The 27,297-nt window shown below is 37.0% G+C and overlaps 1 protein-coding gene across 2 annotated transcripts in view; it reads right to left on the bottom strand.

The window, feature by feature from the left end:
* Window positions 1-1,620: 1,620 nt before the first annotated feature.
* The window catches only part of Kifap3 (kinesin associated protein 3), a 134,727-nt gene continuing 109,050 nt past the window's right edge, over window positions 1,621-27,297 (bottom strand). The window contains exons 20-21 of one of the 2 annotated variants that reach the window (XM_041662512.1): window positions 4,410-4,478; window positions 1,621-2,056 (exon numbers count right to left, since the gene is read on the bottom strand). In XM_041662512.1, the coding sequence (XP_041518446.1) occupies window positions 4,433-4,478 (46 nt within the window). In that variant the 3' untranslated portion in view covers window positions 1,621-2,056; window positions 4,410-4,432. The remainder of the gene's footprint in view (window positions 2,057-4,409; window positions 4,479-27,297) is intronic. The other variant, XM_041662511.1, reaches the window with a different exon arrangement.

Consider the following 27,297-nt stretch of genomic DNA (forward strand, 5'->3'; position numbering starts at 1 on the left):
AGAGTGACCTCTGGCTCTTGCGGAGACGGAGCATTTGGTGGGGTTTATGAACAGACTGCTGCAGCTTCCTTAATGACTACATGGACTAGCTGTGTGCCTGAAATTGGGGCAGTGTGTGCAGCTCCAAGGCAAAAGTGGCTCCCCCATCCTGGACTGTGCAGAGCTAGCAGTCAGTACTGTATATATCATAGGAATAGCACAGATTAAGTTTTAGACTGAGCAGACAGTACCATATTTGACCTAGTAATGTTGCAGCTTAGATTCTTAAGCGCTTAGCATTTTAAGAAGTGCTTCTGGTCAGAAAATAATTACAGATATGCAACAAGGACAAATCCAGATGAAAAAGACCTATAAATGGGTCACAGTGTTGAATAAAATTAGGTAGGCTTGGAAGAGAAAAGAAAAATATAGAGATTCATAAAATAAAATTAATGCTTTAAAAAAAGGGGTAAAGTCTTTAAAGAGACACACTACAATAGTCATATTTACCCTTATTTTATATCTGGGTTTGTGTGGTGGTACATATATTATACACGCTGTATAGTGAAGGTCAGAGGACAAACATGAAGGAACTGGCCCTCTCCTTCAACCACGTGGGTCCTGGGACTTGCACTCAGGTTTTCATGCTTGGTGGCAAGATGCTTTACTCACCCGGCCATCTCACTGGCTCTCACCTTAGATTGTTTGTTTTTTAACTGTAAAAATGAGAGTTGCACAGTACTGATTCAAACTTTTCTGGCTTTAATATTTAGTGGGAAACAAAGACACAAACTGTGCTGTGAGTTCAGAAACAAACATCATCCCAGATTGTATACTACTTCATAAGTACCAGGTAAGGACATACCTGTTGGCTATATTCACATTTTTAAGTGTTTGCTTTCTCCAGCACATAGACCTTCCCAGCTCTAGCACTGTGTGCTACGTGTATGAATGAAGTTCAATAGTTAGATTAGTGGGATTCTCAATTTAAAGGCAGAAATCTTACCTTTGATCCATGTTCTTTGGAAGCCTTGTGTTTCTTTAGTAGGAGGGGATCAAGAAACAACCTATACTAATAATTAGTTCACTTGCTTGGTTTTTCAAGTAAAAATTTCAACATTTTAAAATCAATGAATCATTTTCAAAACTCATTATTAATCCATTCCCATTACCCACTTCCATATTAAGTTGACAAAGAAAGAACCCTTTCCTTAATTTTCTTAGGTAAGGTAAGAATAATTAGCTTGTCCACACTGTATATTGTACATTTCAGGGGAAAAACCCAAAACTTAGAATGGCAGTGCTGCTCCTGCTATATGTACAGCGGTTGACCCAGTACTCTGCTGTAGTCAAAAGGTCATGAATCCAAATCACTCAGGAGAATAATAGATCATTTAAGGTACAACACCACTTACAACATATGTTCATTGGTAGTTAATAACCTGATGAGAGAAGCTTCCAGACACAGCATGAAATAAAAGACTGAGTGAGGGTCATTTACAAAACTTTAAAGGTAGCAGAGCTCATACAAACACTAAGGAATTTATAAGTAGAAAGAGAAACCAAAAAAGGGTACTGTATTCCATGAATATGAGTAGTTCCTATGAAACACAGTAAATATGAACACATGACTTTCGCTTATTCCTTTGCATGAATGCCACTTTTTAATAGAAATTAGTCACTTAATGTACATAATGTAGTATCTGCTTTTCTGGGCTAGTAGTTTCGCAACAGTCTCATGGGAAATATTATTCTCCTCAAGATGTGTTTGGATGAGTGAACCCTGGAGCATCAACTGTATTTAAGGGAAGGAGTTAGGGTCAGAGTTAACCTGTAGCTAACAACGTGGAGAAAGAAGAAACAGAGCCCCACAGGAGTATAAACATGCATTATTAAGTCAAGATTCAAGGTTAACCAACACCACACAGATTTCTCCTCAGCTGAGTGTACACATGGAAAGGGGTGACTTTATCGAGACCCAAAGCTGTAGTAGTAAGGTTCATCAGGGCGAAATCCATATGCAGTGGCAGGACGTCCAAGAATTCCCACAGGTTGGCCAAAGCCATCCATTCCGAGGCTGAAAAGAGAAAGACAGGTGATAAGCTTTTCTGTTTGAACCACACAGCCACAGTGCAGGTCATCGTCAGGATCTTTGAATGTCACACTTCCAGGATTCCCCAGCAGTGACAGTGATTTTCAGAATTATTATTAGTCTTTCTATTCTCATTAAAATACAACTTCTAAAATATCCACCTCTGATGATCTATATTCAGACACCAGAAACCTGTCAGGCTGGTCTATTCCAAATAAAGTGAAAGACTCAACTCAACAGTTTGAACTCACAAATTTTATATATATATATATATATATATATATATATATATATATATATATATGGCTCTTATGAAAGAATATGAAAAAAACCACATTCTGGCAATGCTCAGCACTACTCTGCTGGGAAATGATAACAGTGGTAACTCTCTGTCTTGTGGAGATGGAGACTAACCCCTGTGAATAGGATATGCAATCTGGAGCATTAGCAGTGAGCTCCCAACACATACATCTAAGTCATTCGAGCTGAGAAGGACAAGGCAGCTCTGCACAGCCTGCCAATCAGCTGGAGCTGACCTGTAAACTCTTAATGCTAAATTGTGTGTCTTTTTCTTTTCAGTAAAAGCAAGGCTACTATAAGCTCTAGTTTATTCTGTGCAAACAGAAGCCAAGGATTTGTAAATATAGCCTGAAGCATAGATACAGTTTATTCTTAATTTATAATGTTCTTTTGTTTCTGAATAAAAGAAAATCTGTTCTACAAAGCATTTTAGCAAAGTATTAGTCATAACTGAAGAAAAGGACAAAATGTTATTTTGCCAGGCAAATATGGCAGCTTCAACATGCTCATGCATAGCTCATGCAGCGAATGCTAGTGAGCTCAAAATAAAATGAAAGGAAATAATTTATAGTGTGGAAATGTAAGCTTTGAAAACAAAAAGTACATTTGACAACATTATTTGAGATTCTACTAAGCAGAATAATTTTCACCAACAAATGTCAATTTGATTAGAGTAAGTATTCACATTTATATTAATTTCTTCTCACAAGAAGGATTATACTGAAATGCACGAGTAGGTATTAAGATGCTAATCACACACATGTTCAAGTGTTTGCACATGGATCAGACCATATCTAAAGAGTAAGTGCTATGGTACACGATGTATAAGAATTAAATATAAGGCATGTACTTCAAGTGAATCTACCTCTTGGGGTAGGTTTATATACCTTTCAGCTTAAGATTTATACTGAATGATCCTGGGAAATAAAACTTCATGAAAAATATTGGATCCATAATTTACCAAAGCTAGCTGCAAATTTTAAGTCTGTATTTTATTTTATTCCATGGAAGAGATAAAACTTTGAGAAGAAGGGAAAGTATTATGCAGCTTCAGAGAGGGTGGAGGTTGAGAGTAATCAGAACATATTATATCCATGTATGAAACTGTCAAAGAATACATTTAATTACTTAAAAAGATGTTTCAGAAATTAGTGGATTTAACAAAATTCTATTTATTCACAAGGTACAGCTATTCACAGTTAGGGGAACAGTTGGGGAGAAGTTCTGGAAAAGACAGAAACCATAAATACAAAGGGGAGCGACACAGCAGAACTTCTGTACTTCTGACTCAGGAAGACGAGACATGGCATTACCAGTCCAGGGACAGTTGTGCCCTTACCAGCGACTTCGCAACCCACGGAAACTAAGCTGGGTGTGTGACACCTGCTCACTCTGTGTGGCCACTGCATTAGATAGTAGTTTGTAATGTGCGCTTACACATATGAGAATTTAATGGTGTCCTGCTTAGTATGTCTCTGTATGGACCAATTCTTTCTGCTGCCCTGAACATATGGAAAACTTGTAAATCCCTCTATATTAGCTTATGAAGCCCACTATGCTACTTTTTCTTTACAAGACTATTTATAGTGCTACTTAACTTTTGTCTTTAGTGTTAAGGTAAAACATTTTAAACCACTGAATTACCCAACCTCAGTATATTTTCTTGATAATATATAATTTTAGTTAAAAAAAAAAGTCCCTCTCTGATGGAAATGTGACTTTGGGTACCTGGAAAAGAAAATGGAAACAAATCCTTGAAAGTGAAAAATATAACCCAACAATAGTATATTAAACACTTAGAATTTGTTTCTATAAATATACAGAGTAATTTGACACAGAGAAAGCAAAAGCTTGAAGTCTGTCAATATCTACAGTACGTGAAACAAGTCCTCAAGCAGCATTCACTGAGACTCTAAACTTGCGATGGTTCAGAGGGAAGACGAATTTGAAGATGACAGGTGACCCTTTACATGCAGCGCATTCCAAGGACACGGCAGCAGCAGGAATCCCTGGCACACTCGGGAAGACAGGCACCTACCTCAGGCTGTTTGGGAGGCTTAATTAGTGCATGTTTGTAAAGCACTTTGAAATCCTTGGATGAAAAGCGCTGCATAAGTGAAAAGCATCATCATTATTTTACTATAATTACATCAGAGCAACACGTCTTTTTCTTCTTTTAAATTCCTAAGTCAGCAATTTAAAGTAAGCAAGCATGTAATAAATTTATTAGTGGATGCTACTATGAAAAGTACTTTGACCATTTTTTCTTTCATAACCTCATAGTATCTAGGATCTGAAAAATCTCCTTTTGAAACAATCTTGTTTGCACTTCAGTTCACAACACTCTTGAAAGCACTCATCCAGACCTTGTCTGAACTGGAAATGAGGTGCTTGTAACTCTGAGTAGATATGCCAGGCTGCTAGAAAGTTCTCTATTACAGTCCCCTGGAACCCTATCCAAGTAGTCTTAGAATTACTCTCTGATCCATAAGTGAAGTCTAATTCTTTATGTACTGTCTCATCACTGTTTATTCAACGGTCAGGACACAATCTTCAATCTCTGCTTCTCATTTGTCTTCTGAAAAACTTTGATTTACCTTTAAATCAAATATGCAGTTTGTATGATATTTACGATGTGGTCTGAAATCACTACAGCAGTGGTGATATTCTATCTTGAATGTGCCCAATCTCATCTGAACCATGCATAGCAACAGTGGGAACCTATCTCTGACTTTATTAATGTAACAAACTCCACTGACCCTAAGAAAAATGTTAAGGACCTATTATGACAAAGTAGTCTAAGATCGAGTGTATAAGTGAATGTATAGTTGTGCATATAGTCAAAGACACACCGAGTTTTCACCTGCCAATAAACTGGATATCTTTCTTTATAGTCTGTGACTGCCTTTGTGGATTCTATACATCATTACATAGAATATTTGGTTTCAATATAATTATAAACAGGAAACAATGACTTTTAAAATCACTCATTTTTTGTGATTCACAGGTGACATTAAAGTCTGGAGTTAATCTTGGATTTCAAGTAAAAGTAGCTATCACTGGAGCAGATGTTTCCTGACTCTATAGAACTGCCATTACATAATCTCTTAACATTATAGATGATTTCATTTGTATTAATTTAGTATCAATTTATGAAATGATCACTGAATAAAAAAATCAGCATTTTATACTCATAATTAAATAATAAATTGATCATCAGAAGAATTTTGGCATAACTATGATCTGTCATAGGAGTTCCAAGTCTGGTAACTGATTCTTTGTGCATACATCTGCTCATTCAAATAGAACAAACACCTGTTGAATTCCTACCATGTGTTAAGCATGGTGTTTGGAGCTAGTATATAAGCTCATAGGGAATGGCACTATTAGGAGGTGTGATTATTTTTGAGAAAGTATGGCCTTGTTGGAGAAAGTGTGTCACTGTGGGGGTGATACATGCTCAAGACACTCCCAACATATCAGTTTATGTCCTATTGCCTGCTAATCAAGATGGAGTACTCTCAGCTTCTTCTCCAGCACCATGTCTGCCTGCATACTGTCATGTCCCAACACAATAATAATGGATTAAACATCTGAAACTGTAAGCTCAATTAAATGTTTTCCTTTATAAGAGTTGCCATAGCCATGGAATTGCTGCACAGCAGTAAAAACCCTAAGAAAGACAGAGTTGGAACCAGGAGTGGAATATTGCCTGACCATGCTTTTGTTTGAAGGAATATGGACTTGAAACTGTGGATTAGAAAAGCAGTTGAATACTTTAAGTGCTGCTTAGTGGGCCATCCTAGTAGGAGCAGGGAAGACAGTGGCACTGCGTGTGATCTGACGAACTATGGGGAGCTGGCTTAAGAGGTTTCAGAGTAGAGGAATTTTAGTATGTTGCTTAAAGATCATTCTTGTAATATTTTGGTGAAGAATGTGGCTGCCTTTTGTACTTGTCTGAGGAGTCTGTCTGAGGCTACATGAAGAGATTTGGATTAATTCTCTTGGCAGAGGAAATCTCAAAACAGCCTAATATAGACTCTGTCATGTGGTTATTAGTGGTGTTGTAATTTAAAAAAGCAGCATGGGAGAGAAAGACACCATATAAGAGAGCTCAGGTGGAGTGGTGTTTTGTTGTGGGAGAGTGAATGGGAAAAGGGGGCTATTTATCAACAAAGGTTATAAATGGTCTTCCCAGGACTTGGTTATTATCTCAAATTTTCTCAGGACCCCATAAGATCACCAGTGCCCACCAATGAGCAGGAAATAGTCTAGAAAACTACATCAAAATTCCTAAAATATTGTTTATGCATGTTTGTTTTAATTTAAAGGGGGTGGATTATAAACTGTTATTGGTCATAGTCAATCTTTTTCTAAAAAAAGAAAAGGGGATATGATGTAGAAATGATGGGAGTAAAGGGTAGATTATTGAATCTACTTTTGTTAAAAAACAACTGTTAATCTCAAAATATTTTACATTGGTATGGATTTTAGTTTATTTAGTTTAATGACATAAATTTAAGGTCATTTTTGTTATAGTGTATGTATATTTCTACTCTTGTTTAAGGTATTATATTTATGCAGCTCATTTAAAATGTAACATATAATTAAAAATACAGATTAATAGTCATCTATAATAGTCAAACTTATAGCCATATTAATTAGTTTTTTAGGTATATAAAGATATATTCCAATTAGATAGGTAATATTCAAACACTTTAAAGACCTACAGAATATGACACTTAAAATGTTTTAAGAAATTAAGACTTTTCTTGATAGAGACATGTCTGTACCTGGCAGCACCATTTCCTTCAAAGGAAATGATGGGCATTGAAGAAACTCATTATGGGTTTTTGTTCAAAGTGGCAAGGCTAGCCATTCGGGTAAGAAACTGTTCTTGCCTGATTGCTTGACAGTATGCTGTATAAACTGGACATGCAGGACCCACAGGGAAATGACTGCTAAACTTTGCCAAAACAAGGAGTGAGTGTCCTTCATATTCCTGCTTCACAGAAGAAACTACCAGACATTTGTCAACACATAGAGGAAAGCGACTGACAAACCACCAATATAAGCAGGAGAGTCCTTTAAATTTCCTGCTTCACTAAAATGTCTGCCAGATACTACTAGCCTGTAGGCTAAAGATGGATGCCCCAGTGTTACAGAGGAATCCTGGGTGACTGTCCAGGAAGTCAGATGTCTTTGTCATTTCTAGAGTTTTGGAAGTTGCTTGCAATGCACTTCCTGTTTACACAGGTAATATTATATCCTTCTGGGGTCTTTGATGGAGATGAAGACTAGGTAGTTCTAATTATAGTTTTCCTTAGTTATGATAAATGGTAAATTAGATATGAAACTTTAGACTCACAAAGACAGGATAGATGATAGGGTATTAAATTTTATCAAATGCAAATAGACTAGATATTGTAACTGTAACTCTTATTTGATAACTGTTTTGTTATATGTAATTTTACTATTTTAAAAGAAAAACCGCCAATTTTGATTAGACAGAAAATGGGTATGCTGTGGGATGGTCTTTCTGTATTCTGTGAATATGTGTTGCTCTCATTAGTTGATAAATAAAAAGCTGCTTTGGCCTATGGCAAGGCATCATAGAGCCAGGCAGGAAATCCAAGCAGAGATATAGGACACGGGTGGAGTCTAGAAGACGCAAGTCAGCTGCCAAGGAAGCAAGACATGCAAAAAATGAGGTAACAAGTCATGAACCATGTGGCAAAGCATAAATAAAAATATGGGTTAATTTAAATGTCAGACTTGGCTAATAATAAGCTTGAGCCATCAGCCAAGCATTTATAAGTAATATTAAGCCTCTAAGTGGTTATTTAGGAACAGGCAGGTAAGAGAGCATCCTCTGATTACATTAAGTATTTAATATACCGAGTGCATGTGTGAGGCACAGCACCGCACTGCTTTAAACCTGCACAACAGGACACTAAAATACAATGTGAGCATATTAGAGACACAGTACAATCTCTACAGCAGAATCTTTGAGGTTAGACAGTCTTTACATCAGTTAAACTTGAAGGCATTTGTCATTATATTTCTGTCATATATTTTGGTTGTTGCTTCTTGTATAAGAATGTAAGTACCATGGAGGGCTAAGAATGTAATATTCTTTGATACATATGAAGCACCTAGCATAGACTCTAACATGGAATGGACAAAGAGTATCAATGTATGAATGGAGGGGTAGGGCAGATAGGATTACACAGGTTAAAAGAGAGATGCAGAAGGCAAAACAGCAGCATCTACAAAGTAGCAAGCAAGCAGTGTGTTTTGGTCAAATTCCTTTTTTTTTAAGATTAATGCATTTTTAAAAAATTGATTTTGTGCTATACATTTTTCTCTGCTCCCCTCCAACCCTCTCCCAGGGTCCCCATGCTCCCAATTTACTCAGGAGATCTTGTCTTTTTCTACTTCCCATATAGATTAGATCTATGTAAGTCTCTCTTAGGATCTCATTGTTGTCTCGGTTCTCTGGGATTGTGATTTATAGGCTGATTTTCTTTGCTTTATGTCTAAAAACCACTTATGAGTTAGTACACATGATGATTGCCTTTCTGGGTCTGGGTTACCTCACTTAATATGATGTTTTCTAGATCCATCCATTTGCCTGTAAATTTCAAGATGTTGTTATTTTATTCTGCTATGTAGTACTCCATTGTGTAAATATACCACATTTTCCTTATTCATTCTTTGGTCAAGGGACATTTATGTTGTTTCCATGTTCTGGCTATGACAAACAATGCTGCTATGAACATAGTTGAGCACATGTCCTTATGGTATGATTGAGCATCCTTTGGATATACACCTAAAAGTAGTATTACTGGGTCTTGAAGAAGGTTGTTTCCTAATTTTCTGAGAAATTGCCACACTGATATTCAAAAGGGTTGTACCAGTTTGCACTCCACCAGCAATGGAGGAGTGTTCCCTTTACCCCACACCTCTCCAGCATAAGTTGTCATCAGTGTTTTTGATCTTGGCCATTCTTACAGGTGTAAGATGGAATCTCAGAGATGTTTTGATTCACATTTCTTTTTTTTTAAATTTATTTATTTATTAAGGATTTCTGCCTCCTCCCCGCAACCGCTTCCCATTTCCCTCCCCCTCCCCCGATCAAGTCCTCCTCCCTCATCTGCTTGAAGAGCAATCAGGGTTCCCTGACCTGTGGGAAGCCCAAGGACTGCCCACCTCTATCCAGGTCTCGTAAGGTGAGCATCCAAACTACCTGGGCTCCCACAGAGCCAGTACGTGCAGTAGGATCAAAAACCCACTGCAATTGTTCTTGAGTTCTCAGTATTCCTCATTGTCCGCTATGTTCAGCTAGTCCGGATTTATCCCATGCTTTTTCAGAACTAGGCGAGCTGGCCTTGGTGAGATCCCAATAGAACATCCCCATTGTCTCAGTGTGTGGGTGCACCCCTCGTGGTCCTGAGTTCCTTGCTCGTGCTCCGTCTCCTTCTGCTCCTGATTTGGACCTTGAGATTTCTGTCCGGTGCTCCCATGTGGGTCTCTGTCTCTGTCTCCTTTCATCGCCTGATGAAGGTTAATATTCATGAGGATGCCTATGTGTTTGTCTTTGGATTCACCTTCTTATTTAGCTTCTCTAGGAACATGAATTATAAGCTCAATGTCCTTTATTTATAGCTAGAAACCAAATATGAGTGAGTACATCCCATGTTCCTCTTTTTGGGTCTGGCTTACCTCACTCAGGATAGTGTTTTCTATTTCCATCCATTTGTATGCAAAATTCAAGAAGTCTTTGTTTTTTACTGCTGAGTAGTACTCTAATATGTATATATTCTATACTTTCTTCATCCATTCTTCCGTTGAAGGGCATCTAGGTTGTTCCCAGGTTCTGGCTATTACAAACTACGGATGTTGAGCATTTTCTTAGGTGTCTTTCAGCCATTTTGGATTTCTCTGTTGAGAATTCTCTGTTTAGGTCTCTACTCCATTTTTTATTGGATTATGTGTTCTTTTGATGATCAATTTTTTGAGTTCTTTGTATATTTTGGAGATCAGCCCTCTGCCTGCTGTGGGGTTGGTGAAGATCTTTTCTGTAGGCTGCTGTTTTGTCTTGTTGTCTGGTTAAATTCTTTAGTGTGTGACACAAGCAAGCAACAAGGCTGCAGATCTGAAGTGTGAACAGGACTATATAGTAAAACTCTTCATAGGCTGTGCTAAGAATTGCATGAATTTTGAGAACTGTCAACAGTTTTAAATAATAATAGTCTAAATCTGTCTTTTAGAAAGTTATCAGTGGTAGGAAAGGGAGTTGGGGTGAATTTGAATACACACAAAAAAAAACATTTAGGAGGTAGCATAGCTGCCCAACTTAAAGAAATGAGAGCCTTAAGCCAGCAGCTTTGTAAACAATGGTGAAAAAATTGTTACAATTCACAATAAATGATAGTGTGTGTGAGCATGTGAGACTGTGTGTGAGTGTATGTGTGAGCATGTGTGGTGTGTGTGTGTGTGTGTGTGAGAGAGAGAGAGAGAGAGAGAGAGAGAGAGAGAGAGAGAGAGAGAACACCTGTCTGTAGAGGTCAGGAACTACTCAACCGGGATGTAATTTACAGATTAGCCACAAGATGGCGAGCTTGTTTTACCACTGTACTTACTGCCCACTAGTTTCAAAGCAAAGCTAATGGGATTTAAACTGTATTTAACACTGATGGAGTGCAGTTTGTTTTGCTTCCTCATATGATTAATGTTTTCATCTTATAAGAGTGAAATAATGTAGCTCACAAAACCAGAAAATGTAAAATCTGTAATTGTGGGTGACTAAAAAATAAGTTAAAATAAAGAATGTCATTGTCTGACCCTTACAATTTAACTTGCATGTTAAAATACTATTTTTACAGCATAGTTTGAAAAATGTCAGGAACATAGTGTTTTGTAAGCTTTCCTATAATACATATGTTTTAGATTTCTCTAAAGATTAGGTATTATTTTTTTATTTTTGTTTGTTTTGTTTTTCCAGTCAGGTTTTCTCTGTGTAGTCCTGGCTGTCCTGAACTTGCTCTGTAGACCAGGCTGGCCTTGAACTCACAGAGATCCGCTTGATTCTGCCTCCCGGGTGCTGGGATTAATAGTTATTGTTTTGAAATAGAATCATTGTATCATTCAGAAAATAAAATCGAGGAGCATAATTATGTAGTCTTTTGATAAATCTGAGATATATATGTATATATACACACATAAAGAATACCTGTAATTTTACATTTACTTATGTGTTGTATAATTATAATTACATTTTCTTTTATTACTAATAAAATAAAGCATTATAGATAATAGTTGGGGGATTTCGTTTTTAAGGTGTTTTTGTGTGTTCTGTGTGTACCTTCAAAGACCACAAGAGGGCGCTGCACTCCCTAGAGCTCGAGTTAAATGCATGGGTGCTGGGAACTGAACTCAGGTTGGAAGAGAGAAAATGCTCTTAATTCACTTAACCAATTCTCTAGCCTCATAAGTAATAGTTTTTAATGAATGCAAACTAATTGTTTTTAAAATAAAGGCCAAATTACATGAATATAAGGAAGCTGTACTTAAGTCATGTATCTGGGATTCTTTGAAGTTTTTTGTTAATGACATCTGTCAGTTGTAAGGAGAAAACTGCAGGGGCAGATTCATTTAGATTAGCGACTATGCTGGTACCTCAGACGAAAACTAATTTGTGCCAATGACAGAAGAGGATGTGCAAAACTGTCTCTAATTTATTCCGACGGGTAATGAAATTCCACCTTGCCTTTAATTTCAATACCTGTCTTAATACATATGTAAACTGCTGCCGGGCGGTGGTGGCACACGCCTTTAATCCCAGCACTCGGGAGGCAGAGGCAGGCGGATCTCTGGGAGTTCGAGGACAGCCTGGTCTACAGAGCTAGTTCCAGGACAGGAACCAAAAGCTACGGAGAAACCCTGTCTCGAAAAATCAAAAAAAAAAAAAAAAAAAAAAAGAAACATATGTAAACTGCTGTTTCCTTCCGCAATGTCTTGTTGAGATTCATAAAGAAGATGAAGAACACCTCAACTACAAAACATAACACCCCAATTCCCGGGAGCGCTGACAAGCACACTGCCCAGCACGGAAGGTGGTAATGAAGGAACACAGGGACTTATCTTTAATAAATGAATAAAAAAAAAGAATTAGATGTCTTTATTTAACTAGTCTAGAGCAATGGCTAGAGCTTGTCTGGGTAAGAGCAGAGGACAGTAAATTAGGAAGAAAATCATAAGCATTCCTGTGGATTTAAGTGCTTTCTCAGTTCTGAGCTTCTTTTTCTTTCTTTCTTTTTTCTTTTATATCTATACAGGAGGAGGCCTTCCTTGATCTAGCTTGCCCTCTTACTGGAGATTTTTTCTGTTCTTGTTTTATCTATTCTGCACATTCAAGGAAACATTTATAAATCTTGTGTTGCTGTGATTTAACACTGACTTTCTGAAGAGAACAATGGCTTGAAAGAAAGAATCACAGCTATTAAATGGCCTTTACTTTTCCTTATTTGCAGCGTAGGTGCCTAAGGCTGTAATGGTCTTAGGCCTTCTAGAGCAGTCTTTTAGTTAGGGTATACCATTTACCTGTCTTTAAATACATGTCTGCAGTTAAGCATGAGATTCCTTAAAACTGTTGGGTTCTATAATGTCAAGCGATGCCTTGATTCCCAGCACTTAGCAAGCGGCTTAAAAAACCTCTGTGCCAATAATCTGAGTCATCAGCACCTCTTCTGAGTAAGTGTTTGTCTGCTACTGAGTCTACATTTATATGATGTCATAAGGCCTTTGTTCTTCTAGAGCTACAAAAGTTAATGTTAGAGGTTTCAATAGAGACTAGCATCTCAGTAGCAATGTTTTCTCAGTGACAGATTAACTGTGCTGTCTGGTACCGAGTGGGTTAACTGTGAACACCACAGCTAATTACTATGTAAGGCTAACCTTAGTTGCTGCCTCATTTTGAGACTCTTTAAAATATGAACTGTGTATTTTACCCCTATGCACTCTCTTAATGATTTGTTGTTTTAGACTGAAATCACTTCCAGCCATCAGTTATACCCTTGGTCTCTACATATGCACTTTTCCAAGCACAAATATTTCTTTTTCCTATTGGTCTGCCAGCCCTGTCAGAGCAAATTTCACTTTAAACTAAATGCTATGATACTTAAAACCTCTTGGATTACTTGGGCTGCTAGTGTGATCTATGACCTTCCAAGAATGACAGCTGAACTTTCCAATTTGCTTATACTGCTTGGGGAGCTAGAAAGCACATGCCAGAAAGGGGAATGTTTCTGATGTTGAACAGAGAGGAGAATTCTTGTTGGAGGAGGGGGCAGGAGACTACTGAGGACCGAAAAAATACTAATAAGAAATGAAAAGAAACCAAACATGCTGTAAAGTGGAATACCTCAAACATAATTCCAAAGTTAGCACCAGCACTAACTGCTCTAGTTGGAGTTACTGTAATTTAAGCACCACGTAGAATCCTAGTTAGGCTGCACTACTGGAGAAAGTCCTAGAAATGGAGCAGCATCTAACACCATCCTGATTACCACCAAATAACCAGCCTATATCAATTTCCACTTTTATTTATAAAATAGAAATTTGACATCTGAAAAAAATCAGAAGCAATACAGTCATATAATATGCATGCTATCCCCATTGAATGCTACTTTCTCTTAAATGAGAAACTATTGCTAACTTTCTGTGAAAAAAATCCTTAAATAATCAATATAGTTTGGAAAAATTTCCAGTATAGTTCTGGAACTTTTCTCTTTGTATATCACATAAAACAGGATGAACACAGATCTTAAAAAAAACTCTAAAATGTCATAAAAACAAGGTGTTTAACATAAAGTTTCCAACATATCACCCATTTCTTTCCTTTATTTTGCTGAACAACAGACAAATCATGTCTTTTGAAAGAAATCATTGCAGTTTGTAAATACAGACTTTTTGGAAGATAAATTGAACTAAGTAATGGTTTCCAAACTTAAGAGAGATCCGTTGATTAGAAAACTATAGCTGAATACGTTAAAGATCTAGTTATGTAAGTAGCTAAAAAAGAACATCTGACTATTTGATAATAAATAATTTTTTAATTGTAAATATGCAAAAAAGCACCTTTGCCTTACTAGGCTATTTTTAACCCTGAGGGCAGGAGGTGCTATTGCTACTCTGCAGCTGCTAATTCAGCCATCTCCTCAGTAAGCACAGGTAGATGCAAGATACATGCCTCAGAGCTGGCCTGCCAACCAGTCTTAAAGCAGCTCTGCATTTACTTTCCAGGCTTCCTTAGGCTGCGAGTATACACTCTTGTTACTACACTAGCGGTCTGTCCAAAGAGCTCCATCCATTTTCTACTTAGGTTTGAGGTTAACTGCGGATCATTTGGTTACAAGTCTTCTGATAATAAAGTAGGACGTTGCGATGCTGTCTTCAGAGTAGAGTTACGGAAGCACTGTCCTTGTGTCAGGCAAATGCGGTGTACACAGGATTCCAGTGACTGCTCTTCTGACTGACACCCTAGGGCCACACCGTAAGTTGTTCTCAAAGGCAAATGGAGACATTGCAAATCCTTTTCTCTATCAATGATGTATATGACATTTCTATTTTTGTTAAAAGACTGGTAACTGAATTTACTGAATTTAGCAAAATTAACTGACATGGACTTACTGACAATTCCTGAGCTTTATTAAAGCTAGGGAGGTACTACAGTGACTTCAAAACAAGGGTGTCTGGGTGAAAAGTCTCCCTTTACTGATAAAAGTTGTTTTAGTCTCTTTCTGTAACTTCATAAATTCTTTCTTTGAAGACAAATGACTATCACACTTTTATTCAGATCACTACATTTTCAGGTCTTTTTCAACTCTACCTGACCCTTAAGTATACATTTGGTACTGTTTGTATTTGGATTATAACTGTCATGTTATATGAAATGATTAAGGTGTGCCTAAAAATGCTTGGGAAATTCTGACTCCTACATACAATGCAGTAATGGTAAAGAGACAAAGAGACACTGCACCACACATGGTACGCCTCCTGCACATGCTTTCTGTTTGCCTTTCCAAGGCTTCTGCATAAGTCATGAAGATTTATGTCTATGCAGAGGCATGCTAATTATTGTTGCAGTAAAATAATGTCATGGCCAATCAGACTTTCCCTTTCCTGAAGCAAGAGTAGACTGCTTGTATAAACTGGGTAATTCAATCAAACATGTAGATTCTACATCATGATAAATGCAAATGCACAACACCTTTAGGAAAACTGGACAATATCTTACTCTACATCCTGCAGGCTCATGTTAAAGGACTAAATCAAGAGGATTTTCAGCTATTTCATGCAAATCGCTTCCCACACTGCACCTGTGCCCAGGCAACTGCTAGTGGCTGTTTCTTTAGTCAGGAGCACAGGACATGAAAACAGTTGGGGTACAGTATTTTATTTGGTGGTATCTGCTGTCTGAGGTTGTAGAAAAGCTTGACAATCTGGGACTCACATGTAACTTGGGCAAAGACGGGAACTGTTCAGGGTGATGGGAATGTGCCTTCAGGTTGCAGTCAGTTGTTCCTACGGACATGCAGGTGCACCTACATTAGTTGTTCTAAGTCTACAGGGCCAGGAACAACAATTCCATTAAAGACAACTCTGGACCCTACTTGATGATGATAAACAGTACCTCTTTTTTCCAGGTGTTGAAAGAAAAAGGCAAAAAGGTGATAGTTTCTTTTCTCCATGCAGAAAATAAGGTAAATGTACAATTAATGTATACTATTTAAATATACATTTAAAATTGTAAATTCCTGAAACCCATACATACATACTCTTTCCCCTGTTACTCTTGTGGTACTTGGCACCATTTTTTTTTTAAATTAGCTTCTCAATCATCATCTGGAAAGAAAACATTCTGAGCAACATCATTAAAAACAGCTCTGATAAAGCACGGTCACTACTGTGTATCATAAAGCAGGGACAAGCTATTTTACACTCACAGAGGTATGATACAGTGCTGTCCTACATCTACAGTACTGGAGGATACAATGGAAAAGGCAGGATTTGAGACTTGATTCTACTTTTCCAGCAGAGGATGGCAAGACACAGAGCCAGAAACCTTCCTTAAACTTTTTTTTTTTTGACAGGATCTCAGTATGTAGCCCTGGCTGGCCTCAGAGATCTGCCTGCCTCTGCCTCCCGAGGTCTGGGATTAAAGGCGTGCGCCACCACACCAGGCTAACCTTTAAAAGCTGCTGTTCCTTACCTCACAATGTCTCACACAGTCTTGTGACCGCCACTCTAACTTTATGGAACTTCTCGCGCTGATTTAACAGTGTCATTTCTTTGATGCTGAGGCTACCATCCGGGAGTTCACATGTGTTACCACTGAGCTACATGCCCAGACCTTGAGAAGATACCTGCTTTGATTCCAGTTGCAGTTTGAACTGTATTTGCCTATGCTCACAGAAGTCCCCTCTGTCCTTTCACAGCTGAGGGCTCTAAATCAGCCACATGACCCTGCAACCAATTCTGGCTTCCTTAAGGAAGCTTTGCCTTATGTGACAGTAGGGTGGTTCTTGTTATGGATTAAAACCAAGCAAACCCTAAAATGGAAAGAACTCCTCAGAAGGTGGGATATACCAATTTTAGATACAATTTCTTCCAAAGCAAAACAAAGAAACCACAAGTTTATGTATGATTATCTTTCATCATTTGAAACACAACGTCGACTACACTCACAAAATTACTGATAGTTTAAGTATTGAAAACTTAAACTATTTAAGGTCTTTAACTCAAAGAGCAGAAGGAGGCACTTGCTATGTCCCTATAGTCTGAAATTATATATAAACTCTGATTGAAAATTCAACATAGAAATTGTAAATGTACATACACATATATGTATATATTCATAATCACCTTTAATGGAACCATAAAGTTTAGAAATGTACTATTTTAAAAGTACTCTTCTCAACCAAAAACACAATGCAGTATTTGAAACACCTTCAATTAGAGTGCCGACCTCGACCCTCTGAGCAGATCTGAATTCTATTTTAATCATGGAGGCTCTGGGCAGCTGGTGACAACAAATGCTTTGCCCTGTCTCGAAAAAAACCAAAAAATAAAATAAAATAAAATAAAATTAATATGTAAGAGTTAGCCCATAAGAAGCTAGAGCTAATGAGCCAAGCAGTGATTTAATTAATACAGTTTCTATGTGATTATTTTGTGGCTAAGCAGCCAGGAACAAACTAGCGGCCTCCTTACTACAGGAAGACTGCAATGACTACCGTGAAAAAGAGTGACATGAAATGAGAAGAACACGAGGTGAGGTGGCTGCAGAATCAAGGTAATTAGGAGGCTACTGGGTAGCTCAGTGATGCTGGTAGTAGCATCATGAACTAGAGTGGGTAGCTTAGTAATGCTAGTGGTAGTATCATGGAGTACTAGCTGTAAACTGTAAGAAAAGTCCAAATATGAGACAGTGTTCTAAGTGAAAAAAAAAAAGGACCAGCAGATGGACTGAATATTGGAGAGGGCCTAGTGGGGAAGAGGAAAAATCAAGGAAGAGTCCACAATTCATGACTTGACTACTTGGTGAATGGTTGTAACATCTATTAAGATAGGACGGTGTTCATATAGATGCAACAGTTTGACAATCTTACAAGTATTTAGCTGGCTATGTCAACTAGGAAGAGAGAAAAGGATAGTGTTCAAGTAAGTCTCTGATAAAAGAATAAGATGTCAGATACTATTGAAAACCAACAGGATCTGCTTTATATCCTATAAACAGTGGGAATGAAAAGATACTCTCAGAATAGGGCCAGGCTGAAGTACCCAACATTTACAGGTGGGGAGGAGAAGTGGTTACAAGTCAAGGAACAGTGGAAAAAAGTGAAGAAGGGCTGATAAGAAAGATCAGAAAATGGTATGATTTGAATTGAAGTAAGGGATCTTTCAAGGAGCAGGGCTCCTTGGTGTTAGGCACAGATAGATGAGCTAAAAAATGAGAAAAGTCTACTGCTTCAGTAATATAAAACCTACTCGCAATTTTGGCAAGAAAACTGGAGAAGCACAAAATAGAATTGAAAGATTTCTTTTTTATTTTTAAATTCCCCCGCCTCTCTGTGTATGTGTGCATGCATGTGTGTGTGTGTTTTTATGTTTGAATGCATGCATGTACCAAGTTCAGTTCAAAGAGGGCATCAAACCCCCTGGAACTGCAGTTACAGATGGCTGTGACCCACCATATGGGTGTGGGGTGAAATGAAGCCCAAGTCATCTGCAAAAGCACCAGTGCTCTTAACTGCTGGTCCATTTCTCCTACCCAGAACTGAGTATTTTTTGGAGAAGTTCTGAGTATGAGAAAGCAAGCAGTAGTTGGAATGTATGAGGTCAAGTGAGTTTACACGATGACAGGATGAGAGCCAGTAGAGGGAAGGGTATGGCATGAAAGTCGTCTTCAGGAAGGTAGAGGATTGGTTCCAGAGGGTTAGGTGAAACATTTGGGCAAAGGTCACTGTTATCATTCTAACAAGGTGGAAGACAGGAAGGTGGATAAAAATATGAGTTTCTGGATTGTCCTGGGTAACCAGCTTTCTTCTGTATGCTTTACAAACAGAATGTCTGCTTTCAGTTGTGAACATTAAATTAATAAGGGCAACAACCAATAGAAATTAGCACACTCCTTCCTACGCCTCTGGGGCATGTTAGTAAATGCTAACCATCACTATTAATGGCTACGAAAGATATCAGATTGGAAAGCATTAATGGAATAACCTTTCAAACACTCCAGTCTGAATAAAGATTACACTGGCGTGGCATCGACACCAGCGTTGCTTCTGTTGTTCTGCAACATTATTTTCTCATTTGAACCTGTTCTGGACTATTCCAGTCACACAGAAATGAGCTCCTGTGAACAATTTCATTTGTCTAAGATGTAGTTTTCCTTTTTAAAGAGCTATAAAATTGTAAAAAAAAAATGTTTATCTTATGGAGAAATGTTCTGTAGACTTTCAATATCAGAATTTTGGGTAGACCTAAAATTGCAAAAAGACAACACAATTCTTGAACAGCTTAAGAAGACCGTAGCCCTGTTTGAAAGCTAGGCGAGAGTAGAACCCATAGCTTCCCAGCTCACCACTGCTACACAGTACCAACATCTTTTGGAGAACCAAGGACAGCACCTACTGTACTTCTTCCTTAAAATGCCAATCACTCTTGTTTCAAAGTATTCTTTCTTTAAAAAAAAAAAGAGAATGGGCTGGGTGGTGGTGGTGTTTGCCTTTTATCTCAGCACTTGGGAGGAAGATGGATCTCTGTGAGTTTGAGGATAGTCAAGTTTACAGAGCGAGTTCCAGGACTGGCTCTATAGCTACTGGGAAAAAATGTCTCAAAAAAACAAAAAGAAAAAAAAAAAGAAATTGTGAGTGCGCGTGCATGCGTGCACACCCACATGTGTTTCTGTGTGTGTGTGTGTGCATATACATTGGCATGCATTTGCAGGTCAGGTTAGAGGACATTTGGGCGAGTTAATTCTTTCCCTCCACTATATGGGTTTCAGAGATCCAACTTAGATTATCAGGCTTGGTTGCAACTGCCTTTACCTAACAAGCCTCTTTGCTGGCCAACTACCCTCTTTTTTAAATAGAGCAACCAATTAGTATTTTCCAAAGGTGGATCTTCTACGTTCAAGAGAATTGATTGGATGGTCTCTAATTCAGAAATATTCTCCTCAATTCTCAATCTGCTTTTAAGCACTGCTTTATGATTAGCTGAATCAGTGAATGGGCATTATACACTACTCACTCATTCCCACATTCTGATTTTTATGGAAAATTATTTATTCTATGGAATGATTATTATAACAGTAACTGCAAATTCAGTGATGAGAAATGACAAAACTGATTTAAATTTTATTTTTCTTAATAATATTCATATGTATGGTCCATAGGAACACATAATAAAATATATTTATTTTGGCTATCATTCAAAATTGCCATAGGAGGATAAATTTCATGATACAGACAAGTTGCTAAATACCAACTGCCAATTATAACAGGGCAATATAAAAGGTAAAAGACAAGTGAACAATAAATTCAATATACAATAATTGAGTTTATCAAATAAAGGAAATGTTTGTACTTTACTATGAAGATGCACTATCTTTTTTCTTTCTTTTTTCCTTTTGGTTTGTCAGACTAAAGGCATGTGTCACCACCGCCCGGTGAAGTTACACTTCTTAATATAGAAAATTCAGTTACTTAAAGGTAATTTTGAAAGTCTACAGATTTACTGAATAATTGTTATATTTATTCTACATGTACAGAGATAATTTTATCACCGGATAAAATGGCTGAGTGGGTTTAATAATGTTATTTCTGTTCTAAGAGTAGCTCTTATAATGTGGAAATGAAGATTTCTGAGTCTCGGAACTCCCTTGGTACAACGTGATCATTTCTGTCCCTGAAGTAAAAAATAGTGTTCTTACTCATTAAATTAATTAGCTATAAGTTTATATTCACACTGAAGATATAGTCTAACCAAAGGGGACAGAAGGGTTTTGGTTGTTTAAAAGCCTTCTAGTGGACCAATTTTAACCTTAATGGCAGCATGTCAACCCCCTACTGCCCTACCCCAGACCAACTCTTAGGACTATTCACATCCTAAAATTTTCTTTCAGTTTTGGTCTTGCAACCATGTGATTTGATAAAAAGTAGGTCACTTGAAAAGGAAGAAAGCTCAATAAAATGAATTACAAAGACAACAAGATTAAACTGATTGCACTGTTTTCATACACCCTCGCGGAAACTGTGCAAATAGGCAGTTGGCTGTGGTTTGGCATGTAGCAGCATGTGACCAGTGAGGAGGAGGAAATTTTATTCTCATTAACTGTTGCAGATTTACTGCAGTGAAAAAGGGCTATGTAACCCGAGATGTGACAGTACAGAAAGATCAAAGCCTCAGACTGGAAACTAAATAAACCCTCTGGCTACTTCCTGCAAGGAAAATTCACTTTGGCAATGTAAAACAGAGCCCAGTTAAAAACTACTCTCAGCTTTATGAGCTGTCATAGCAGCCCAAGCAGTTTGGGCTGGCTGAGTTTAGAACATTATATTTCCTTGTTTTTGTCTTAGATACTTCTATAAGAAGGTTTATAGACTAACTCCCCACCCCAACACAACAAGAAACTTCTTGTAGTCGAAACAGCACAGCCACTAAGCATACTCATGCAGGTCTTCGTTTGTAAATACCTTTTCCATTCATTACAACTTAGTATTTTTCTCTTAATTTTAACTTGGGAATATGAGATTTACTTTGACATCTCACCTACAACCTGTACAATTCCTATTCAAACTAAATGCAAATAAACTACACAGCCCACATGGCTTTTATATGATTAGTAAGCTATTTGTACAGCACATCCAGAGTGACTATGGGCAACATGGAGAATAAGGCAATTAATATTACATTAAAAGGCCTACAGCCCAGCATTGAGTTTCAGGTGTTCTCTTAACAATTTGAAGAAAAAAAATTCCTGTTTGATGTCTTTAATATATGAAGAACTTAAAAACTGTTCATAACAGGTCACATCAAAACTGACAGGGCTGGAATGAATAATTAACTCTACTTTGAATTACACAATACTCTCCAGGTAAGGAGTAAGCTTAATACCACTGACTCCAGACTCAAAGCATAAGTGACTGCTCCACTGCTCTCATTTTAAAGGGGTGGTATTGCTTATACATTTATTATTCAATTTATAATATGAATAAAGAAGCATTTGAAGTGATAATTTGCATTGCAATAAAAATATGTCTTTTTTTTAATGCAAGCACTACCTAGGTCAAACATCTCTTATGAGCATTCACCTATGCTTAAAGACTTTAGACTGTTTCCATTTATACCTGCAATTATTTTGAAACAGGATCTCATAATCACCCAGGCTGACCTGCCCTTAGATCCTCCTGCCTCAGCTTCCTGAATTCTGGGCTTACAGATATAAGCCCAGAATTATACAGATTATATAAAGATATAGATCAATATACCTGATTAAATTCATTCTTAATTGTTTTATCTGTAGAATCCACAAAAATGTAACTAATACACTTGAAAAAGACATGAACTTTAACACTGATAATCACTCTTAAAAGGTGCCTATGTGTTTAATTTCCCAGTCATGCCAGCATTAACACCCGTATCATGTCTTTGAATACAAGGCTATACACATTGATGTGCTAACATTTTTACAGGATTTAGCCCTATTATTTTATGTCTAGATTCAATTATACTATTTTTTATCCTAAATGAAAGTCTTAATGAGAATAATGCAATTTTTATTGTTGTTATTTTCTGAGACAAGGTTTCACTGTGTTGTTGTAGCATTGTGTGTCCTGGATCTCACTATGTAGACCACCAGGCTGGCCTCCAACTCACAGAGATCTGCCTGCCTCTGCCTCTCCAGTGCTGGGATTAAAGGTGTGCGCCACCACCGCCCGGCCTATAAATGTGGTTTATTTACACACAGCTAATGTGCGTGCCGCCAAGGACCTTGCTCTGGCACTACAGCGATGACAGAAGTTCTACTGTCAAGTTCTCTTGCCTCTAAATTCGCAAAGGAAAGTAAGTAACTGAAAATACCTTCCCAACTAAGCACTACGACCTCTCTAGGATAAAACATCTTCCCAAGTTTCCAGTGATTTTTGGCTTGCACTGTATTTCTCAGTAAAGTTTATAGTTTGCTAATGCTTATGTGTGATAATCTAATAAAATCTAACCTTAAAGGTTATAGGCCCAATTTACTAATAAAATCTAATTCAATTTTCCATGGGAAATGCAGATAATTAGTATCGAAGCAGTAGAAGAGGCCTTTCTCTGCTAGAAAGAACTGTCTCAGTACATAGTTTAAATAAATGACAAGTAAGGCTGAAGTACAGCAAATTCATAAGGATGTATTTACCAAGAAAAACCAGAACCATCATGTAGAAAATACTTTACAAGGGTTAGTTAGCTGAACAGATTATTTGCACAAGGCATTTACCCTTCAACACTGAGATAATCTCATTCATTTCGCTCTCACTTTAATACAACTGGTTTTAATGTTTAGAGAGAATTTAAGGTAATGAACTAATTACTTAATGTGTTAATAAACTCACAGCAGCTTGCCTCCAAGTAAATGTAAATTACCAATTTGCAAAAAAAAAAAACATGTCAAATGTATTAAGGCAAAATAGGTTTATGATTTGTCCTACTGAGAAATGAATGCCACATCTCCCTTTAAAAAGCGCTCTCAACTTCCCAAAAAAGGTCACTGGTGATTAATGTATCTCCATGTCATCTGGGTCCAGTAACTGTGCAAAACCAAGGTTGTTGCTTAAGGACTTCAGTGTTTATTACCACCCAGTCTGCTTCCATAAAAATCTCTGAACCTTAATTTCCATTTCCACTCTTTGCCCTCTCTTCCTCACATACGTGATTTTGATCGAATGTGATATGTGAAATTACACAGATTAAGGGAATTCAAGTTATTTGCTTTTGTGTACTTAGATTAAATTTTTAAAAAGTCTTAAACATTTTATTCTTTGAGAAACTTAAAGGCTCCTAGGAATATTTTATCTTGAAAAATGAAACTGGTAATATCCAGAAATATAAATAAAACTTCTCCTAGGATTATCTTACATCACAAGTCTCCTGGTGCAACACCACTGTCATGCGGGCGCCACTCATGCTCAACAGACTTACAGCTACAGGTTTAAAAGTAGAATAGCCACACCACTACTATCTTAGGCATGATATCCTCTATCATAAAGCTTATGAATGTTTGTTAATTTCAAGAAATTTTGTGACATATTTCTACTCTCTTAATACAAAACTAGAAAGAGGTTAGAATTATTTCTCTGGGTTAGGCCTGGACAGCACATATTACTGGGTTATAGATGAATTTTTACATATATTAAAAATGTCCTTTGGATAAATGAATATCTATTTATAATTAATTTATAATGTATTATAGAAGTTTGCATAGATTTCGATATTTTAGGTAGAAACATGCATAATGTCTAAAACAGAGCAATTTTTAAAGTAAATGGGATAATACTCAACCTTGCTGTTAAAGTCTTGATATATATATACACATGTATTTATAAAGAAGTTGCTTTTGAAAAAACTATTTTTTAATTTCTATGTATGAGTGTTTTACTTGAATCTGTATGTCATTTGTGTGCCTTGTGCCATGGGGCCAGAAAAGGGCATCAAATCTCTTGGAATTAGAGGTACAGATGGTTTTGAGGCAACATGTGGGTCCTCTGAAAGATCAGGTGGTGTTATTAACTGCAAAGCCATCTCTCCAGTCCCTCTTCTATATTTCCTTTAGTCAAGACTTAAAAACTCTAGAAGCGGCCCTTTTTAAACATCCCTGCAAATATCCAGAACTAAGAACGAGTCAGTAGGTACCAAGGTAATTCATGTCAAGAACTCATATGTAAGAAGTTTAACAGTGCATGGAATATAGAATATAAAGGATATTGAATGGTTTTTGTTTACTTATCTTTAAAGATGGTATATTGCTTGATAATGGCCTAGTAAACTAGGTTTGTGATGGAGGATGATAAAGGTTGCCTTATAGTAAAACAAATTTATATATATAGAATCCTAGCCTTAGGAAAAGCAATACATGAAAAATTAAGGAGCTGTTAAGATGGCTCAGTGTAGTAAGAATGCTACCTGGCAAGACTGACAACCTGAGTCTAATACCTAGGATCCACAATGGAAGAGAGAACTGATGCCTGCGAGTTGTCCTCTGCCCTCCATATCCATGCTTTGGCATGCACTTCTACTCAATAAATATGTAAGTGCAAATTATACATAAAATCACTATAAAGCATATATTTTATTTAGAGAAATAATGTTACTTCTATTCATTATGATCTTGCAACTAACATTTCAGCTGTTATTTAACAGTTCACAAAATAAAGAGACTTCAGCAAAAGGCATGCATGTATAGTATACAAGCTTATGTACAAAACAAATAATAGTAAAATACTCCAAGAAAGAAAACAAAAGGATATAACACACATAGAAAATGAAGACAGAGGAGGCAGAGAAGAGGTCCCTGTGCAAGTCCAGTCCACTTTGACCTCAGCAAGATAGTCAGTGACTGACATCTCTCTACCAACCACAAAGAATGCCAGGCTCTCTGAAAATTATTTTTCAAAGCCCCAAGGAAACTTAAGCAGACTCTGTAGTTTTTTTCCAGTTTATGAAAATTGGATTCCTATAAAACGAAAATGGACCATTTTTACTGCAACAAAACCTGATTTGTAAAAGCTGGAAGCAGTTTAAGGATACTCTTAACATGAGGTTCTTGTTAGTCTTGAAAAGTAAGAGTTATAATAAAAAAAGCTCCAAAAATATGGCACGAATACGTAGTACATAATAGGAAAAAAATCACCTCGCCTTGCTCCCATTATTTTTAATTAGCTTCAATACCAAGTCCCACTTTACCCCCAACACCAGTTCAGACTTGGGAGATTTGCATTTGACACTCTGATTGGCAACCCCATAGCTAATGCCTGGAGCCCTAATGCATTTTGCATTAGCTCTAAATGTCGGGAAATCCTGGCGCCAAGAGGTTCAAACCAATAGTGACACATGTCTAAAGCCAAGGATTTGCTGTCCAACTGCCAGTATCTATTTTATCAAACGTCTGGTCTCTCTTGTAGACTGAGATAGATGAGTTTAACAGCTTTCACTGTTTCCAATTAAACTGCCTCACCATATTACAAAGATGCCGGCATTAGGACTATGAAGCACCTTTGACTTGGACTTTAGGAAAAACAACAATATAGATTAGGTTTAACACGTCTTTCAATTTGACTTAGTTTCTCAGATTTTAATATATATATATATTTACTTACTAAACATCATTTAAGGAAAAAAGAAATCATCCTTTGAACAATTAAAAAATATATATGTCATATAAATTAGTAATTTATTCTTTACCAGAAGTCACTTGGGATCAACTACTTTACAGGAATCTACTCAAATTGAAATGCTCCCATAACAAAGCCTGAAAAGCCACGGGAGTTGATTGGCAGGTGGCGCTTTCCACTTCTGTAATCTGTCTCACGCACTGTCCCACATATCGCTGGCAATCATTAAAAACAATGTTGGTGATACAGTTTTACCTTTTATACATTAATCTTCTATTACTCTTCCCCTGGATAACTTTACTAGGCTTATCTATGAAAACAGTAATGAAGAAGCAGGGGAGAATTTGCGAGTCCTCTGGCTTAGGGGAAGCACCACAGATGCAACACTTGCCCCTTTTAAAGGTATTTAGAGTCAGGATTGTCAGGGTTTAAATCCATAAGGACAATATTTGTTTAAAGCCTAAGTTCTTCTTTTCAATTCCAGGAGAAGTGAAAGTAAGAATTCAACAATTTCAGGTTAGTGAGTGGAACATTTATTGAAATATTCTTATATTATTTGAAATACGTTAATAATATAATTAGCATTTTGAATGGATGTTCTTTGATGAGTTTTAAAGTCCACCTACTAGATATTAGAAACCGAAAGCTAGCCACTAGTATAATTTTCAGATCAGGAACATTATACACCAAAATCACCATAGCAAAATATGTGAATAATTATATAGCATTCAATATGCCTAAATATTTCCACAATCAAAATAAGTACACCTAACTGAAGATCAATCGTTTGCTATTATCAAAGGAGAAAATAGCTATATTCAAAAGCGAATCCTATTTTTGAGGAGTTGTAGGGAGGAAGAAGAGGGTGAAGACAATCAAAATACAACTCATGTATCTACGAAATTCTCAAAGAATAATTATAAAAATATTAAATAGGTGAAAAAGTAAATTATTCCAGAATAAAATGTATTTAACTAAGAATTATTC

Source organism: Microtus oregoni, unplaced genomic scaffold (genome assembly GCF_018167655.1).
Source record: "Microtus oregoni isolate MIOR12 unplaced genomic scaffold, Mior012 000013F_ref0000133, whole genome shotgun sequence".
Classification (NCBI taxonomy): Eukaryota; Metazoa; Chordata; class Mammalia; order Rodentia; family Cricetidae; genus Microtus; species Microtus oregoni.